Raw genomic sequence first — 15,310 nt, forward strand, 5'->3', positions numbered from 1 at the left:
CTCATGCTTGTGTTCAGTCACTTAGTCAACTCTTTGCGACCGCATGAACTGTAGACTGCCAGTCTCCTCTGTCCATGGGATTTCCCAGGCAAGAATACTGGAGTGGCTTGCTGTTTCCTTCTCCAGGGGTTTTTCCTGACCCAGGGATCAAACTTGTGTCTCCTACATTGGCAGGTAGATTTTTTTTTTTTAACCTCTTAGCCATCTGGGAAGCCCCTATGACAAAATTTATCTTACAAGAAAAGGAGAAAATCATATGGAAATCATCCAACAGGGTGAAAAAATGTTCAATTATCTGCTCTTGCAAAATAATTTCACATGATATAGACATAGATGGAAACATCTCAGAATTTTTTCAATTGATGATGAAATATACAAAATAAAGTAAGAGGTATTAAGGTAATAAAGTTAAAAGCCTTAATAACTAGTCTCATTCTAATTACACACAGCTAAATTTAGAGCAGAATTTTCAACCTAAGGATTATGAGATGGTGAGGAAATTAGAAGCAAGTTCTGCAACCAGTGTTTGTGTTAAGGAGTCAGTGTGAGTCACAGGGAAAGACATGAGGCTCAGAGTCAGGAGATTCGGAGTCTAGTCTTAGCTCTTTAACAATAAACGTTATGACTGAACAAGTCACTTTCCACCTCCATACAGTGAGAGGATTGTACTATGCCTGTTCAACTTCTTTCTGGTCTGTGCTTTGCTGATTGTCTATGTTATTAAAAGATGACAATTATGGTATGATGCAGGTTATAATATGTTACAGAACTTAATTCCTTCCAGTCAGCCTTCTTTTTTTCACACTATGCTGCAGACTGGAAGCGGTGAATAGAGTGAAGTAGATCTGAGTTCTGAGCTTCCCAAGTGGCACTAGTAGTAAAGATTTCTCCTGCCAATGCAGGAGATGTCAGTGACGCAGGTTCATTCTCTGTCTCAGGAAGATTCCCTGGAGGAGGACGTGGCAACCCACTCCAGTGTTCTTGCCTGGAGAATCTCACAGATAGAGAAGCCTGGAGGGCTACAGGCCATATAGGGTTGCAGAGTCAGACATGACTGAAGCAACTTAGCATGCACGCACAGATATGAATTCAGACATGGAGACAAATTATTATATGATCCAATCAATGTGTATCTCCCTCATCTTCTTCCCTCTCCCTGTATACAGTCTAGTACAGTGACTCATAATTTAATCACTAAGAGCAGAGTTGTTTTAGTTAATGTTGCTCTTGTTCTAGTTTATATTTCTCTACTTAGTTTCCCATTCATTCTATTTTTTTAAAGTTTTTCTTTTTTTTATGTGAACCATTTTAAAAGTCTTTATTGAATTTGTTACAATATTTCTTGTTTCATGTTTTGTGTTTTTGTCCACAAGGTAGGTTGGATCTTTGTTCCCCAACCAGGGATTGAACCCACACTCCCTGATTGGAAGGCGAGGTCTTAACCACTGGACTGACGGAGAAGTCTCCCCCGACCATTCATTCTAAATACACTATATTCTGGTTTATTTGTCCTCACCACACTGCTGTCAGATAACCTCCTAATTTCTAGTTGCCAAACCCAGTACTGGTTTTCATACCTCTTCATTCTAGTCCTCTCTGTACAGTTTTTGGCACTATCTCTTCCCTATTATGGGCCTTCCGAAGGAGTTCAGTGGTGAACAATTCGCCTGCCATTGCAGGAGACGCAGGAGATGTGGGTTCCATCCCTGGGTCTGGAGGAGGAAGTGGCAACCCACTCCAGTATTCCTGCCTGGAGAATCCTCATAGACAGAGGAGCCTGGCTGGCTATAGTCCATGGGGTCACAAAGGAGACCAACATGACTTGGTGACTAAACAGCAACTTCCCCAGTACAGAACACTCTTCTCCTCTGACTGTGCTGATATTGCTCTCTTAGGTTTCTCTTCACACTCTCTTTGGTTATCCTTTTTCTGTTTTCTTCTCCCACTCCTTTTCTTTTGCTTGTCCCTTCTGTTGACGGGTTCTGTCTGCTGCCCATTGCTATTCTCAGTATGTATATTCTCCTTGAGAGAATTTCTCTAAAGCTTTATTGAGACATATGTCACATACCATACAATCCTCTCATTTAAAGTATACAATTCAATGTTTTCTAGTATTTTCACAGATATGTACAACTAATCTCAACCAACACCAGTTTTAGAGCATTTTCATTTTTATGAAGAAATCTCATACTTTTTAGCTATTGCTTTCCAGTCCCCAAATCTAAGCAACTACTAACATACTTTCTGTCGCTATAGATTCACCTACTCTGTACATTTCATGTAAATGGAATTATAGAATATGTGTTCTGTTGTGGCTGGATTCTTTCCTTTAGCATAAAGTTTCAAAATTCATCCACTTTGTATCATATATCAGTATTCACTTATTTTTTTTATTGTTGAATAGTATTACAATGTAGAAACGTGCTTAGTCACTCAGTCGTGTCTGACTCTGCTACCCTTTGAACTATAACCCGCCAGTCTTCTCCATCAATGGGATTTCCCAGGCAAGAATAGTGGAGTGAGTTACTGCTTGACTCAGGGATCGAACTAGCATCTCCTGTGTCTCCTGCATTGCAGGCAGATTCTTTACCTGCTGAGCTATCAGGGTATAGTATAGATACTATACTATATCTATAGTATAGATATATACTATATCTATATATAGTATATATATACCCCACCCACAGTATAAATATACCACTCATATGCATGAGTGATTTAGAGTGGTATAGAGATATACCACTCTAATACCACAGTAATATTATTGGTACATGATCCTTAGAACACAGTACATTTTTGTCTGAGTGTAGCATAGCTTCCTTTTTCTTCACCCCTTCTTTTACAACTCCTTCCACAGACTCACAGCAATTGCCATCTAGTTGGTAGACATCATTCCTTCCCTTGAACTGCATAGAACTTATGGTCCAATATGCATATGCCTTATATCCAAACTACACCTACAGCCCAGGTTCATTTCTTTGAACAAGGTGGTAGAATCACGGGGGCCTGAGCAAGTCCATGAACATCTTATTGGCATAGTCATGTGAACATGAACACTAGGAACATTCACAGCAGCTCCTTCAAGGAATTCCAAAACATGAAGCCATAGTAGGAACCATGGTGGCCAAGTGTAAATGGAGAAGGATGAAGGAGAGAGTAAAAGCAGAGCAGATAAATGGAACACAAGAAGTCAATATTCAGTGTATAAGGAAGTGTGAATTATAAGTGTGCATGATTGGATCTGAATATTTTCCTGTACCCTGGAAGAAAGCCTCCTTAACTCTTTGAGGCAAGAATGGAACAGTAGGTGTCATGGTACATTAAGTGAACACATTAGTAGAGAGCTCCTGTAGCACTCTATTAAAGAAAAAAATAAGACTAAGGCCAAGTTTAGTGCGTCATGACCACAGAAGTGTCACATGTTTGCCATTATTAACTTGAAGCATAGCTTGGGGGGCTTTGTATATATTCAACCCTATTTTAATTGTTAATGTTTGCCTTTCTCCTCCTCCATAATGCATAGAACTCAAAAGAATTCTAGGGAAAATGTTGTACATTAACACATATTTTTGGGAAAGTATCTCTGAGATCACAATCTAACATAGATCAGCAAAGAAAAATAAATTCTTTAGATTTTCTGATATGAAAATGAAAAAAAAAAGTGATACTCTTAAGTACTATGAATAGTGAAACTCACTCATTCATGTCCAACTCTATGACCCCATGGACTGTATTGTGCCAAGCTTTTCTGTCCATGGAATTTTCCAGGCAAAGGGGTCTTCTGACCCAGGGATCAAACTTGGGTCTCCCACATTGCAGGCAAATTCTTTTACCATTTGAGCCACCAGGGAAACCTCCTAAGCGTTATATGGGGCTGAAAATATTTATCTCATTTACATACTTGGAAACTGTATTTTTTGATAACAACCATTTTATTTACTGGGCTTCCCTGGTGGCTCAGTGGTAAAGAATCTCCCTGCCAATGCCGGAGATGTGGATTTGATCCCTGGTCAGGAATATCCCCTGCAGAAGAAAACAGCAACCTACTCCAGTATTCTTACCCAAGAAATCCCATGAACAGAGGAGCCTGGTGGGCTATAGTTCATGGGGTCACGAAAGAATCAGGCATGACTGAGCAACTGAACAACAACAATGACAAATGTTGATTCCAGTAAATAACTAGAATCAGGTTATCACTTAAATGTTGTCTAGTGGGAGGCATGTTAAGCCAGGAAAAAAGAAGTTCTGCATTCTAGCTTTGTCTGTAAAACTGAACTATAGAGCCACAGCAAGCATATTCTGTTTGGTTTTACACTTGCAAAACAGATCTTTACCAGAGAAGAGTTCACTGTCATGTCTACAAGGTGGTTCACAGACTTACAGATTTTAAGTAGTAGCTGCTGCTAAGTCACTTCAGTTGTGTCCAACTCTGTGCGACCCCATAGACGGCAGCCCACCAGGCTCCCCCGTCCCTAGGATTCTCCGGGCAAGATCAATGGAGTGGGTTGCCATTTCCTTCTCCAATGCATGAAAGTGAAAGTGAAGTCGCTCAGTTGTGTCCAACCCTTAGCGATCCCATGGACTGCAACCTTCCAGGCTCCTCTGTCCATAGGATTTTCCAGACAAGAGTACTGGAGTGGGGTGCCACTGCCTTCTCCGTTAAGTAGTAGAGACCAACATAAAGTTACTCATTTTATTTTCTCAAGTGATTACATGAAAAAAGTGTGATTACAATCTATAATTTTCATCATTTAATAATCGACATTTAGTAATGAAATACAAAAAGGGTATAATTTCAGCATTACATAAAAATGTAGCATTTAACTTTATGAAAAGTTAATAAATATTATTTTTTATTTTTTTCTCAAAGTTACAGACTACAAATTTATATACCATTTATATAAATAATTGAGGATTTACCAAATATCATGTATATTTAAACACCAAGTCCAAACCCTAATGATTCTTCTAAAATTATTGTTAAATAATAAACATCACAGGAAACATAAGATATTTTCCTGCCCTTTGCTTTATTTTCTATAAATCTAAGAGAGATCATTAAATTAATGAAGCATTTTTCAGGCATTTGATACATGGCAAACCATCTTTTTGTTATTTCAGATTGATTTTCCAGCAACTGAGTGGGAGTATATGAAACCTGATTCTGAAGAGAATGAAAATGATCTTGAAGAACCACCAAAAGAATGTTTAAAACATATTGCCAGACTGTCACAGAAGCAGACTCCCATACTGTAAGTGACCCAGTTCTTGGGAGGGAATTTTGCCTGCATTTCATGATACCAGCAATCATTCTAGAAGCACTCATATCTGTTAAGAGTGAACCTTCCTTCCCACATAACTCCTCTCGTTTCCTACAATCACACCTGTTGGATGATCCACTAACACTTAGGAGCTAAGTTAGTAATTGTGGGTTTTTTTAAGATTTTTTTTTTCCTTGTGACACTCAGAAACTTTACCTTTGGTCAAAGGAAAAATAAAAAGATTGGAAAATATTCAGTTCAGAATGACAAAGCAGAAACTGATAGATACAGATCAGCATTTAACAGTGATAAACCATTGTTCTTCAGTTAGATAGGAAATTGTTTTGATAAACCAGAATATGTAAAATTTAATTATAATGACATTAAACAAGAACAGAAATAGCTTATGTTTTAATACCACTAAATTAGTAACTAAAGGAGTACTTAAATTTTGTCAAACAGCAATTCTCTGGGAAAGAGATATCCCAGGAAGAATTATAAGAGATTACTAATTCTGTGTACTTACTGTTTGTACTTAATATTTGGTAATCTCTAAGCCACAGCTTCCGAGAAGGCGATGGCACCCCACTCCAGTACTCTTGCCTGGAGAATCCCATGGACGGAGGAGCCTGGTGGGCTGCAGTCCATGGGGTCGCGAAGAGTCGGACACAACTGAGTGACTTCACTTTCACTTTCATGCATTGGAAAGGAAATGGCAACCCACTCCAGTATTCTTGCCTGGAGAATCCCAGGGACAGAGGAGCCTGGTGGGCTGTCATCTATGGGGTCGCACAGAGTCGGACACGGATGAAGCGACTTAGCAGCAGCAGTAGTAGCAAGCCACAGCTTATGATGCTCTCATTACCAACATGGAAAAGCACAAAACTAAGAAAGCAATGCTTCATGTGTGTGAGATACATAATATAATAAAACATTTTATTCCAAGAATAAGAGATTATTTAAAGGTTTTGAACAGGGTAGTCATGGGATCTAAATAATCTTTTTGAGTGATCCTTTTGGCTATAAGTTGAACGATGGTTTAGAGAGGAAGTAAGAGAGGAAGACATTACTTTGTCAACAAAGTTCCATCTAGTCAAGGCCATGGTTTTCCCAGTAGTCATGTATGGATGTGAGAGTTAGACTATAAAGAAAGCTGACCGTAGAAGAGTTGATACTTTTGAACTGTGGTGTTGGAGAAGCCTCTTGAGAGTCCCTTGGACTGCAAGGAGATCCAACCAGTCCATCCTAAAGGAGATCAGTCCTGAGTGTTCATTGGAAAGACTGATGTTGAAGCTGAAACTCCAATACTTTGGCCACCTGATGCGAAGAGCTGACTCATTGGAAAAGATTCTGATGCTGGGAGGGATTGGGGGCAGGAGGAGAAGGGGACGACAGAGGATGAGATGATTGGATGGCATCACCGACTCGATGGACATGGATTTGGGTGGACTCCTGGAGTTGGTGATGGACAGGGAGGCCTGGCGTGCTGTGGTTCATGGGGTCACAAGGAGTCAGACATGACTGAGCAACTGAACTAAACTGAAAAGAGGAAGAGAGCAATACAGTAAAGTAGCTGATGTAATATTTTAGGCAGAAGATTGTGGTCACTAGAACGAGGGCAATGGCAGTGGACATTGTGGACATTGATAGTAATGGCTGGATTTGGAGCATATCTTGGAGTTGAAAAGGCATGACTTGATCAGATCAGATCAGTCACTCAGTTGTGTCCAACTCTTTGAGACCCCATGAATCGCAGCACGCCAGGCCTCCCTGTGCATCACCAACTCCCAGAGTTCACTCAGACTCACGTCCATCGAGTCAGTGATGCCATCCAGCCATCTCATCCTCTGTCATCCCCTTCTCCTCCTGCCCCCAATCCCTCCCAGCATCAGAGTCTTTTCCAATGAGTCAACTCTTTGCATGAGGTGACCAAAGTACTGGAGTTTCAGCTTTAGCATCATTCCTTCCAAAGAAATCCCAGGGCTCATCTCCTTCAGAATGGACTGGTTGGATCTCCTTGCAGTCCAAGGGACTCTCAAGAGTCTTCTCTAACACCACAGTTCAAAAGCATCAATTCTTCAGCACTCAGCCTTCTTCACAGTCCAACTCTCACATCCATACATGACCACAGGAAAAACCATTGCCTTGATTAGATGAACCTTTGTTGGCAAAGTAATGTCTCTGTTTTTCAATATGCTATCTATGTTGGTCATAACTTTCCTTCCAAGGAGTAAGCGTCTTTTAATTTCATGGCTGCAGTCACCATCTGTAGTGATTTTGGAGCCCAGAAAAATAAAGTCTGACACTGTTTCCACTGTTTCCCCATCTATTTCCCATGAAGTGATGGGACCGGATGCCATGATCTTCTTTTATTAATAGTAAATAGGGGTGAAGCCAAATGAGAAACCAAATAATCAAGGTAATTCATTGAAGAGTCTAAGGTTTGAAATTGCTGAACTGGGCAGATGTTAGAGTCATTTTCTGGAAGAGGAATTAATTTGAGACCTTCCAGACTGAGGTGTTGAATGTGATTAAGCATTTCAGTTCAGTTCAGTTCAGTTCAGTCTTTCAGTCATGTCCAACTCTTTGTGACCCCATGAACCGCAGCATGCCAGGCCTCCCTGTCCATCACCAACTCCCAGAGTTTACCCAAACTCATGTCCATTGAGTCGGTGATGCCATCCAGCCATCTCATCCTCTGTCATCCCCTTCTCCTCCTGCCCCCAATCCCTCCCAACATCAGGGTCTTTTCCAATGAGTCAGCTCTTTGCATCAGGTGGCCAAAGTATTGGAGTTTCAGCTTCAACATCAGTCCTTCCAATGAACACCCAGGACTGATCTCCTTTAAGATGGACTGATTGGCTCTCCTTGCAGTCCAAGGGACTCTCAAGAGTCTTCTCCAACACCACAGTTCAAAAGCATCAATTTTTCGGCACTCAGCTTTCTTCACAGTCCAACTCTCACATTCATACATGACCACTGCAAAAACTAGTTTCGGGTAATCTTGTTACTGCCCTGAGCTCTAATTTCCATGCATCCTACTCTTTTCCTCATTCACTTCAAGCCAATGACATCTCTTTACTTCACATATTTCACATGTGCCATTCCCTCTCCTATCTCAGGGTCTTCTTATTTGGGATTTCCTCTTCATGAAATACTCCTTCCTAGTTCTTCACATGGCTGTATCATCTCATCTTGTAGTGTAAGTGTTAAAATGCTAGTCATTCAATCATGTCTGACTCTTCGCAATCCCATGGACTGTAGCCCGTGAGTCTCCTAGGTCAATGGAATTCTCCATGCAAGAACACTGGAGTAGGTAGCCATTTCCTCCCCCAGGGGATCTTTCCCACCAAGGGATCGAAACCGGATCTCCTGCATTACAGGCAGATTCTTTACCATCTGAGCCACCAGGGAAGCCCCTCAACCTGTATGTCCTCACTTAATTGTGATCTTCTCAAAGAGACCTTCTTTTATGACCCTATCGAATGAAGTTTTTCCCTCTTTACAATCTCTCTTATTACCTTTTTTATCACACATAACACAATCTAGTATCATCTTGTTCATTAATGTGTTTTTTTTCCTCATTTGTTTGTGAGAACCAAGAGAACCAGGAACCTATCTTGTTTATTACTACATATCCAGTGTTCTACATTGTGCCTGATAAATAATATGTGTAAAATAAATGTTATAAAGGATAAAGTTCCTTGGCATAGAGTTTGGTATAAAAATGACCTTAAGGATTCTCATAGTCCTTATGACACATATTTTGATGATCCATCATTATTCTAGACTATTGCCATCTTAATTAGATGAAGCATGTTTTGATAGTTCTTATTCAAAAATATAAAGCTTTACATTTAACAAGTATGTCACATATCAGAGACTGATATATTTGTATGAGAGATTTTTTAAAATATAAAAAGTTGCTATCCTTGGGGAGCTGAGGAGGGCTCCCTGAGATCTGAAAAAAAAAAAGTTGCTATCCTTTGAAATTTTAAATATGTTCGAACAAAAAATATCAAAACCAACAAATAAATAAGCACAAAAACTGCCTTTAAATATTAAAGGTTTGTGTTTTTAAATTAGCCCCAGTGAATTCTAATTGGTTTTATACTTCAGTTTTCTATTTAAGTTTATAACTTATACATGAAATAAGCAACATTTTTCTGTTTTACTTACTCAAATACAATTATTAATGCTCAGTAGAGTACAGTTTCATTCAGGACTGTGAAAACAGATGGAGAACAGTCTTCAATGTGATAAAACTTATGTTAGAAACAGATTAAATTCATTTTCCAAATACCACATTTTATCATTTAGTTGGTGACATACTTGTCTTCTTTCAAATTGGTTAAATGTAAGCAGTCGAGAAGTTCAGACTCAATGAAGTTTGGTGAAAATGTACTATAACATTTGTAAAAATAAGAAGAATACCTTCTTTATGACCTCTAAAGAAAAGTATCTAATGTAAGGAAAATCTCAGAACATAAGGTAAAAAACAAATGTTTTGAAAGAAATAATGCCTCCACCTCTAGCCATGAAGGTTACCTATTATATTACTAAACTAGTCCTCCTGAATTAAAGAAATATGATACAAGAGAAATACATATAAAGCAACTGCTCTCAGAAATTGAGCAGAGAAGGCTTGAGGTGAAGCCATGAGTAAAAAGGCCTTCGGACCCAGAGACATTTTCTGTATCATTGCTCTGGAAGTTATAATTAAAGATGAGCAGGCAGGTCTTACCTCCTGAGATTAAAAAATAAATAAGGCAGAGATCACCGAGTTTAATAATTTTGAGACAGCTAGAATTTCCAGAGAATAATAGTAGAGAAGGGCATATCCACAGAATAGGAGCTTCAGAAATATGTAGTGGTGTCCCCTTATATATTCAGCTGAGTACTGAGCCACTCATGAGCACATGGGGATTTTATAGCAAAAGAACTGCTACAGGGAGATATGAAATAAATGTAGATTCTAGAGGTTGTACAATGCTGGGAGACATAAATTTTCTGACCAGTAATGATGCAGAAAGATCACAGAACACCTCAGCACTCAATAAAGAAATCAGAAAGATGCATATTAGGAGTAAATGTGCTCTAGCTCAAGATTTAGGACTGTGCTTGGCCTAGTCTAACACATCATAAAAACAGACCCCAAGAGAATCAAGCTGATCTACTAGTAATTAAACTGCCTCCTTTAAAAAAAAAAAAAAAAAAACTGGAAACATTCAGCACTCAAATGCAGCAAAATGCAGACTCTGAACAATGTAGGATTTTAAATGTTTAGTGTACAACCAATAATTGCTAAACATAGGAAGAGTCAGGAATACATAACCATAGGCCAGGATTGAAGGAGGCAGTTAATAGAAACAGCTTCAGATATTTTGCATGTGTGCTAAGTTGCTTCGGTTGTGTCCAACTCTTTGCAACCCCATGGACTATAGCTTGCCAGGCTTCTCTGTCCATTGGATTCTCCAGGCAAGTACAATGGAGTAGGTTGCCATTTCCTCCTCCATCAAATATTTTACAACTGTTATAAAGGTATTTATGGGTTTAAATTAAAAAATACATATGGGTGAACAAATGAAACGAGTTGCCAGGCCAGGTTCGATGCACGATACTGGATGCTTGGGGCTGGTGCACTGGGACGACCCAGAGGGATGGTGTGGGGAGGGAGGAGGGAGGAGGGTTCAGGATGGGGAGCGTATGTATACCTGTGGCGGATTCGTTTTGATGTTTGGGAAAACTAATACAGTGTTTCAGGTTTAAAAATAAAATAAAATTTAAAAAATAAATAAATAAATAAAAAATAAACCACTAAAAAAAAAAAGAAGTAGAAAAATGGAAATTTAAGAACTGAAAAACACAGTATTAAAATTTTTAAAAATCACTGGAAAAGCTTAATAGATTGCATAATGAAAAAAAAAAAAAAAAGAACAGTGAGTTTAAAGAATGGGCGATAGAAATTATCCATGTTGAAGTACAGAAAGAAAAAAACCTGAAAATAGTGATACAGCTTTGTGACCTATAGGACAATTATCAAGCAATGTAATATGTATGTATTAGACACACAGGAAAGAAAAGAGATAGTGAAGAAAAAAAATTCTTAAAGAGATAATAGCTAAAATTTTACAAGTTTAATTTTTAAAAAATCACCTACAGATATAAGAAACTTAGCAAATTCCAAACACATACACACACACACACATCACCTAAGCACACCATAGTCAAATTTCTGAAAAGATAAATATAAAATTTTTCTAAGGCTTCAGAGAAAGTCAACAAATCACATTCATGGGATGAACTATAATTCTACAGATTTCTCATTAACTTCATATTTCTCATTAGAAACTATGGAAACCAAAAGACATTATAAGTTATCTTACATTTTGAAAGGAGAAAAGAAACTCTATCACCTTAAAAGTTCTATAACCAGTAAAATTGCATTTCAAAAATTAAGGCAAAATTAAAACATTTCAACTAAACACAGCTGAGTTAGTTAATTATAAGCTCATCTGTACTATAAGAAATTTTAAAGAAAATACTTTAGGCTGAAAAAAGATGGACATTCAAATCTACAGGAGTAAATGAAAAGTACCATGAAGGGAAATATCTAGATAATAAAGATATACATTTTTCATGTTTATTAATTTATTTTTAAAAATATTTAACTAATACAATTATGTAAAATTTAAAAATAAAATTAAATTTAAAAAAATCATTTTAAAGCATAAAAAAATATTTAACTAAAAATAATCATAATGTACAACTGGGCATATAATAAATAAAAATAAAATAAGAAAAAATAAAAAAAAATAAGAATGAGGAATAGAAAAATAAAAGCATAGTATTCTAAGGCTCTTATGCATAAAGCAATGTAATAACTGTGGTTGGCTGGTTCAGTGGTAAAGAATCTCCCTGCCAATGCAGGAGACATGGCTTTGATCCCTGGGTCAGGAAGATCCCCTGAAGGAGCAAATGGCAATGCACTCCAGTATTCTGGCTTGGGAAATCCCAAAGATAGAATAAATGAAAAGACTGTAGTCCAAAATCACTGCAGATGGTGATGGCAGCCATGAAATTAAAAGACACTTATTCCTTGGAAGGAAAGTTATGACCAACCTAGATAGTATATTGAAAAGTAGAGATATTACTTTGCCAATAAAGGTCCGTCTAGTCAAGGCTATGGTTTTTCCAATGGTCATGTATGGATGTGAGAGTTGGACTGTGAAGAAAGCTGAGTGCCAAAGAATTGATGCTTTTGAACTGTGGTGTTGGAGAAGACTCTTGAGAGTCCCTTGGACTGCAAGGAGATCCAACCAGTCCATCCTAAAGGAGATCAGTCCTGGGTTTCATTGGAAGGACTGATATTGAAGCTGAAACTCCAATACTTTGGCCACCTGATGCAGAGAGTTGATTCATTGGAAAAGACCCTGATGCTGGGAGGGATTGGGGGCAGGAGGAGAAGGGGACAACAGAGGATGAGATGGCTGGATGGCATCACCGACTCAATGGACATGAGTTTGAGTGAACTCCTGGAGTTGGTGATGGACAGGGAGGCCTGGCATGCTATGATTTATGGGGTCGCAAAGAGTCGGACATGACTAAGCAACTGAACTGACTGACTGACAGTCTACAGGGTCACAAAGAGCTGGACACCACTTAGCAACTGAGCATTCATACACGCCCATGATGTGCTAAAGAAGAATATTATAATCTTGACAGAAACCATAACCCCCAGATTTTAAGAATACATTTAAAAGTAAAAAAGATAACAGAAATTATTTTTTTAATCCAAAAGAAAGAAGAAACAAAAGAAATAATTTGGACAAAAATAATTAATAGCAACATGGTTGATTTAAACTGAATCATATCAATATTCCATTAAATATAAATAAAAATCCCAATTAAAAGGAAGAAATTGTTAGCCTACATTGCAAAAGTAATATCCAACTTTATGTTGTTTACAGGTGCATATTTTAAATACAAGAATTCAGCTAGATTAAAATTAAAAGAACTGAAAAAGATATATAAGGAAAATCATACCATCTTGATATATTTGGGGGAAAAAATTTGACAAGATTCAGCACCAATTCATGATAAAAACTCTCAAAACTGGAAATAGAGTGGAACTTCCTCAACCTTCAACTCCGGAGTTGAATCTGGATCTATAGGAAAAGCTAGAGTTAGCATTATATTAAATGATGCACGAATAAATGTTTTCCCCCTAAGGTTGGGAACAAAGATGCTTGCCTAAATATTCCTCTTCAGTGTTGTACTGTCAGTCCTAGCCAGTGTACTATCACAGGAAAAAAAAAAAGTTTTTAATGTGTAAAAGTCAGAAAGAAATAAAACTGTCTCTATTTTTAGACAGGTAATTATGTAAGATCATAGCATTTGCGATTAATGAACAAAATGCAACTATATTCCAGTAAAAAATAGAAAATAAATTTCATTTTTCTAAATTTGATCAATGTTGATATTTACAAAATCAACATCTCTATCCCCTGCAGAAGGGAATACAACCCACTTAAGTATTCTTTCCTGGAGAATTCCATGGACAGAAGAGCCTGAAGGGCTAGAGTCCATGGGGTTGCAAAGAATGAGACATGACTGAGTGACTAACACACACATACTTAAAAATGCAAAACTTTGCTATGAGAAATTAAAGAAAACCTCAGTAAATGGAAGGATATATCCCGCCATTGATTAGAATAACCATTATTGTTAAGATGACAGTTCTAGTTGTTCCCAAATTAGTGATAAAAATACAATTATAATCTGTTAGAAAGTGTAATTTTTTTTTCAAATGATCAGTATGCTTTTAATTAAACTGCAGTGACATGGATAATATTTTTTAATGGGCAAAATTAAAGAATGGCAAGAATGCTATACAATTGGTTCTGTCATACCCTACCCCTGATAATGTAAAATGCAACAACTGCTTCAGAAAGCAGTTTCTTCAAAAGATAAACACATGACATACAACCAAATCATTTCCTTCCATGGTATTTCGTAGGAGAAATGCAAATACACCTGTACAAATACATGCACACAAATGTTCACAAAAGCTTTATTCATAACATTCCAGAACAGGAAACACTCCCAGTATCCATCAGATAGGAGAAAGGATAAGCAAATTGTGGTATGTTCATATAAAGGAGTAATACTCATTAACTGAAAGAAATAATCTACTGATATACTCAACAGTATGGATAATTTCAAAAAAATATACTTAGTGAAAGAAGCTATAAATAAAAAATATTCATGATTCTGTTTATATGAAGTTTGAAAGTAGATATTATTTGTCTAAAGTGAAAGAAGTCATACTACTGCTTGCCTCTGGTAGCATAAGAAACTGTTTTATATCTTGAAAAGAGTGCGGATTTTATTATGCTTGATATGTGCATTTGTCAAAATTTAATTAACTGAATCCATGCATTCTCTTTTATGTAAATTATGCTTCAATAAAAGAGAAAAAGGCATTGTTCAATATTGAAAAATGAATTCAGTTAAAACAAAATAATTAGTTTTAGTAGCATAGTAATAATTTTATTGTGGAATATTTTTCTTCTGGGGGGTTTCTGGTGAAGAAGGTAGTGACAAAAGAGAAAAAGAGCCCAAATGTACCTCAAAAACCATCCTCTGTAATTCGTTTCATTCATTTTGCAGAGGGAGAGGATTTCAGAAGATAGTATAGAGATATAATGATATTTAAAATCTGTTAATAATTCTTGCTATCCCTTCCTGGGAGTTTTAGTTAATGAAAGCTGAGCGACAGAGTGTCAGTCTGGAGGAGACAGTGTTGAAAAGCTGTCATTGTCGTGTGAGAAATGCTGTCCTTCAGTTCAACTGTGGTCTTGAATGCCTTTCCTGGAGTGTAAGCAAAACACGGTAAACTGTCAGTGAATCAATGGCCCTTGTCCCAGATCTAGATCTTCTGAGGGACACACTTGTGCATGTGAAAAAGTCCTATTCACTGGCATTTTAACTCCAAACTTGCAGCAAACTCTAAGAATTTAAAGCCAGAATCCAGGGATGAAATGAGA

At 37.5% G+C, this 15,310-nt stretch overlaps 1 protein-coding gene across 8 annotated transcripts in view; it reads left to right on the forward strand.

The window, feature by feature from the left end:
• Nucleotides 1–15,310, forward strand: part of PIK3C2G (phosphatidylinositol-4-phosphate 3-kinase catalytic subunit type 2 gamma) — a 504,349-nt gene that overhangs the window by 168,616 nt on the left and 320,423 nt on the right. For all 8 annotated transcript variants that reach the window (XM_044941205.2, XM_044941209.2, XM_044941210.2 and 5 more), the window contains one exon: nt 5,122–5,252. In XM_044941205.2, coding sequence (XP_044797140.2) covers nt 5,122–5,252 — 131 coding nt within the window. The remainder of the gene's footprint in view (nt 1–5,121; nt 5,253–15,310) is intronic.

The sequence above is a fragment of the Bubalus bubalis genome, chromosome 4 (genome assembly GCF_019923935.1).
Source record: "Bubalus bubalis isolate 160015118507 breed Murrah chromosome 4, NDDB_SH_1, whole genome shotgun sequence".
Taxonomy (NCBI): domain Eukaryota; kingdom Metazoa; phylum Chordata; class Mammalia; order Artiodactyla; family Bovidae; genus Bubalus; species Bubalus bubalis.